The sequence below is a fragment of the Solenopsis invicta genome, chromosome 12 (genome assembly GCF_016802725.1).
Source record: "Solenopsis invicta isolate M01_SB chromosome 12, UNIL_Sinv_3.0, whole genome shotgun sequence".
NCBI lineage: Eukaryota > Metazoa > Arthropoda > Insecta > Hymenoptera > Formicidae > Solenopsis > Solenopsis invicta.
In genome coordinates, this window is record NC_052675.1 from 2,794,234 (window position 1) to 2,799,431 (window position 5,198).

At 46.5% G+C, this 5,198-nt stretch overlaps 1 protein-coding gene across 1 annotated transcript; it reads right to left on the reverse strand.

Moving 5' to 3' along the window:
* Positions 1-271: 271 nt before the first annotated feature.
* Positions 272-3,874, reverse strand: LOC113005268. The gene has a single exon (XM_026140601.2). The coding sequence runs from the start codon at positions 3,872-3,874 to the stop codon at positions 272-274; it is 3,603 nt and encodes a 1,200-aa protein (XP_025996386.2).
* Positions 3,875-5,198: the final 1,324 nt, after the last annotated feature.

Consider the following 5,198-nt stretch of genomic DNA (forward strand, 5'->3'; position numbering starts at 1 on the left):
GCCTAGGGGCTGAGGCCTTGAGTCGATTCTTGAGAGTGTTTAAGGGCTGAAGAAAAAATGATTATTCGGCGGGAAGTGGGCATAAAGCCCTTGTCGCCCTTTTTATTTCGCCGTTGGCAGTTCGAACCGTGACCGTCCGGGTTATACCATCGTTGCCCGTATGTAAATCTGTTATTCGGCCCATAGCCCATTGTGTGCATTGCAAATTCTTATCTTTAATGAGTACGACGGTACCCAACTTGATTTGAGGTCCGTCTTTGAGCCACTTGTTTCATATTTGCAGCTCATTGAGATACTCGAGGTACCAACGAGCCCAGAAATCCTGTCGCACCTTTGTTATGTGTTGCCAGGTAGACAGGCGGTTCGCTGGTGTGGACGATAGATCACCTTCCGGTAGAGCCGTTATGGGTCGGCCGATTAAGTAGTGAGCCGGAGATAACACTAACATGTCGTTTGGGTCGGACGATATTGTCGTGATTGGCCTTGAGTTTAATATACCCTCAACCTCGGTAACGAATGTGGACAACTCCTCGTATGTAAACAGCGAATCTTCTACAACGCGTCGGAGATGATGTTTAAAAAGTTTTACGACCGATTCCCATAATCCGCCAAAGTGCGGAGCTAACGGCGGTATAAAATGCCATGCAACTTGGTGTGTACTCGCAAATCTACTCACGACGTCTTTATGTTCCTCGGAATTAAATAACGCGTACATTTCTTTTAGTCGGTTATTCGCGCCTATAAAATTTGTACCGTTGTCAGAATATATATTTTCCGGCAAGCCTCGTCTCGCTATGAACCGTCGCAACGCCGCCAGAAAACCATCAGACGTCAAGTCGCTCACGACTTCTAAGTGTACAGCTTTTATCGCCATACAGACAAAAATGCACACATAAACCTTGACGCGATTTCTATTTCGGAATTTCTTCTCCTTTACGAAAAACGGACCGCAATAATCTATACCTGTGTTGACAAACGGTGTAGCTTCACGTACGCGTACCGCGGGAAGGTTCCCCATTTTGTATTCGATCGTACTGGCGTCAAAACGAGCACACCGCGTGCATGTGCGTACAACCTTCCGCACTTGATTCCGGCCGTCCGGTAGCCAGAATCTTTGTCGGAGATTGTATAGCGTATTCAGAATGCCCGTGTGATAATAATTCTCGTGTATTTCTCTAATGATACGGTCGGTTAACCAATGCCTGTTCGGTAACAAGATAGGATGTTTTTGAGCAAAAGTTATAGTCGACATCTGAAGTCGACCCCCGACGCGAATCAAACCATGTTCGTCCAAAAATGGGTTTAGATTGGCTATCGTGATTTTGCCAAACGGAGTCTTGTCCCTTAATTTCTTAATTTCGTCGGGAAATCGGACGGCTTGCAAATTTTTGACGATTCGAATTTCCGCTTCGTTCATTTCCGCCGCGGTTAATGAACCGGTATGTTTATTTGCACGTCGAAACCTCAAGCAATACGCTACAATCCTGAGAAGTTTAGAATAGGACGAATATTTTTCGAACATGCCAATCTCGCTATGCGTCGTTGTCAAGCACGTATTTTTTTTCAATTCTAGTAATTCCTTAATTGGCATGACCTCGTTAGGCCACTCACGTTCGTCCTTGGTCAACCACAAGGGTCCTGTGTGCCATAGCCGGTTTTGTAAAAAATCGCGCGGGAGCTGACCTCTTGAGATCGCGTCTGCCGGATTATCTTCCGATCTAACGTGTCGCCAAGCGTGATCACCGGTAAGTTCGCGGACCGCCACCACTCGGTTCGCGACGTACGTTTTCAATAAGTGTGGAGATGTCTCCAACCAGTGAAGTACGGTACTGGAATCACACCAAAAAACGGTCTTGCTTGGTATAATCTCTAGCGCCTCGCTTGCTTCGCGATATAGTTGTGCTAATAACAACGCGCCGCACAACTCGAGTCGCGGAATGGTGATAGTTTTTAACGGCGCGACCCGTGATTTGGCGCACAACAGCCGGATTGTTATCTCACCGCGTTTTCCCCGCGAACGTACATATAGGCACGCGCCGTAGCCCACGTTACTCGCATCGGAGAACCCGTGAAATTGAATGTCGTGAGGGTCGTTGTCTAATAGCTTGCGATCGAAAGGAATCCGGTCGATTAGTTTCCATTGTTGCGCGAATTCCGACCAATCGGTATGTACATCTTGTGGGATGGATTCATCCCACTGTAAGCCGCACCGCCACACGTTTTGCATTACCCTTTTTGCATACATGACGATCGGCCCTAACAGCCCAATCGGATCGAAGATCTTTGCAATCTCCGACAAAATATTGCGCTTCGTCACCCTTTCACCATTCTTAAACGGATGTGCGGAATAATATATTTTATCTTCGCGCGTATCCCATACTACTCCTAGCGTCTTTAAATTTGTGTCTCTATTTAATATGAAATTTGCATGCAACGCGTTAGACGACAAATCTTTAATAATTCGGTCGTCGTTAGACGCCCATTGTCGAATAGTGAACCCTCCGCGAGCGAGCAATGAAATTATATTGTTTCTGATTTTACGACTTTCATCAATCGTTCCGGCACCGGTCAATAGGTCGTCAACATATAAATGCGACTTAAGAATGCTGGCCGCTTCCGGAAATGCGAGACGTTCGTCATCTGCGAGTTGATGCACGGTGCGAATCGCGAGAAACGGCGACGAGGCTACGCCGAATGTTAAGGTATTAAGTTGCAACGTCTCGATTTCATTGTCTCTGCGCCAAAGAATGCGCTGATATCGTCTATCTTCCTCGTGTACTAATATCTGGCAAAACATCTTTTCGATGTCCGCCGAAATAACGTATCTATACGCGCGGAATCGAATTAAATGTGAGATCAGTTTGTTTTGTATAATCGGCCCTGTCAACAACGTATCATTCAAGGATATGCCGTTTCTCGTTTTTGCCGACGCGTCGAACACTACACGAACCTTGGTAGTGTCGCTCGATTTTTTAATTACCGCATGGTGCGGCATATAGTATCCGTCGTCGCTAGCATCCTCTACGCGGGACATATGTTTTAATTCGAGATATTCCTCTATCACGCGAGTATACTCTTGCTTCAAATTTACATCCGCGTCAAGCTTCCTTTCCAAAGCGATTAATCGCTTGAGCGCGACGGATCGCGACTCGCCCAGACGCTTGTCTGCCTTGCGAAATGGCAAACGGACGATATAACGGCCCTGCGCATCACGTGAGACTGTCCTTGCGTAATATTCCTCGCATTCGTTTTCCTCCCGCGATCTCGGCTTATCGGACGCAACTTCCTCCACGGACCAAAATCTAGTTATTAAATTTTCGAGATTCGTCAAATAACACGTTGTTTTGGGGAACTTACTATTTGTACCGCCGGCGACTACCCAGCCGAGCCGCGTTTTCTGTAGGTAAAGATCGTGTCCCTCTTTCGACAAATTTATTTGTCCGACGGAGAATAGCGACAGCGTCGCTCCCGATCCGATTAACAAGTCGACGGGACGCGGTAGATGAAACTCCGGATCCGCGAGCTTAATGTTTTTTGGCAATTTCATTGTCTCGCGCGGAAAAACCTCCGATGGTATCAAGTTTGCGATCTCCGGGATAGTCAAGCATGTCAAAGCCTTATTGTATTTATCGTGTACTGATTGTATTTCGATTTGCACCACTCCCCTTGAATAGGTATTCGAATTATTTAACATGCCGATCGGCAACGAGTGCGAGAGCACTCGTACATCTAAATGTCTTACGATATTTTCTGAGATAAAATTCGCAGTGGCGCCTGTGTCCAATAAGGCTCGACATCTGATTAATTTACCCCGACGATTGCGTATGTCTACGAGTGCGCTCGTTAATAATTGCGGCGAAGAAGTCTGTAACATTGCGAGACTCGTCCCCTTTCTTTTGATGTCTTTGTCTAGTCAATCTTTTTTCGTGTCGTCGGTCTTTGTCAAATTCGGTTTACCTGCGGCCGCGTAATTGTCGACGTGCAAAAGTGTATTATGCCGTTTCTGGCATATTGTGCAACTCGAAAATTTGCAAGCGGTACCCCGATGTGACCGTAGACAATTATAGCAGATTTTAGCGTTTTTCACAACGTCGATGCGCCTTTGAGCGGACAATTGTTTGAACTTTTCACACGTGTGAAGCGGATGGCGGGCTGTCTTACACGCTACACAATTGCGCGTCGTATTTGATAAGAAAGCTCGATTCGCGAACTTCTTCCGTTTAGCGGGCGGTTCGTCCTTGCCCCTTTCTGCTTCCGCCGATTTCGCTCTCTCCCGCTTTGAGGCGCAAACCGCGGTTTTGTACAAAAACTCGTACATTTGGTCCGGCTTGGGAAACTCGTCTCTTTCGAGAGTCGTCTCCCATTTTTCCAATATACCCTTCGGGAGTTTACTTTCGAGTATATGAACTATCATCTCCGGACCGACGGACGCGCCTAGCGCGTTTAGTGACGCGACGTATTGCTGCGTATCATCCGCGAGCTTGCTTAAACCGTTTGTCGTCTCCCTTTCTAGCGTCGGTAAATTTAATATCAATGCAAGGTGCCGTGAAATAAGGATCCGTTTCACATCGTAAGATCGCTCTAACAAACCCCATGCGTTCGAATAATTAATTCCTTCAACTTCGAGGATTTTGACCTTGTTGGCGGCTTCACCTATCAACGCGGATTTTAAGTAGTGTAACTTATCGATTTCTGTCAAGTCCGTCTGCGAACCTATCATATTATTGAACGCGTTCCGAAAAGAGAGCCAGTTTTCATACTTGCCGTCGAACGTAAGCAAAGACGCATCCGGTAATTTAATTTTTCGCTTTTTAGCCGGGATTGCGAGGTTTGCACAACCGCTTCGCGTCTCTTCGGTCGATATACCGCTTACCGAATCCGACGCACCCGGTGTATTCAACACGTTTTCGATTCTGCCGGCGAGCGCGTAAAAACGTTCTTGAATGTTCGTAAACTCGTTCACGTGCACATCGCTTGGATCTAACACCGCGAGCTCGTCATTGTAATCTTCGTACGCGTGATACAGATCTCTCAAGCGCGCTATCCGTAATTTTAACGAGGCGTTGTCCACCTTGCCTTTATCGAGGAGATTAGTTAAATTCGTTATCTGTGATTTCAAGGACGTACGCCTTTGAATGAGTATCTTTATTTTATCCGCCATCGTATCGCGATTAAATTAGTGAATCAGAAAAAAAATG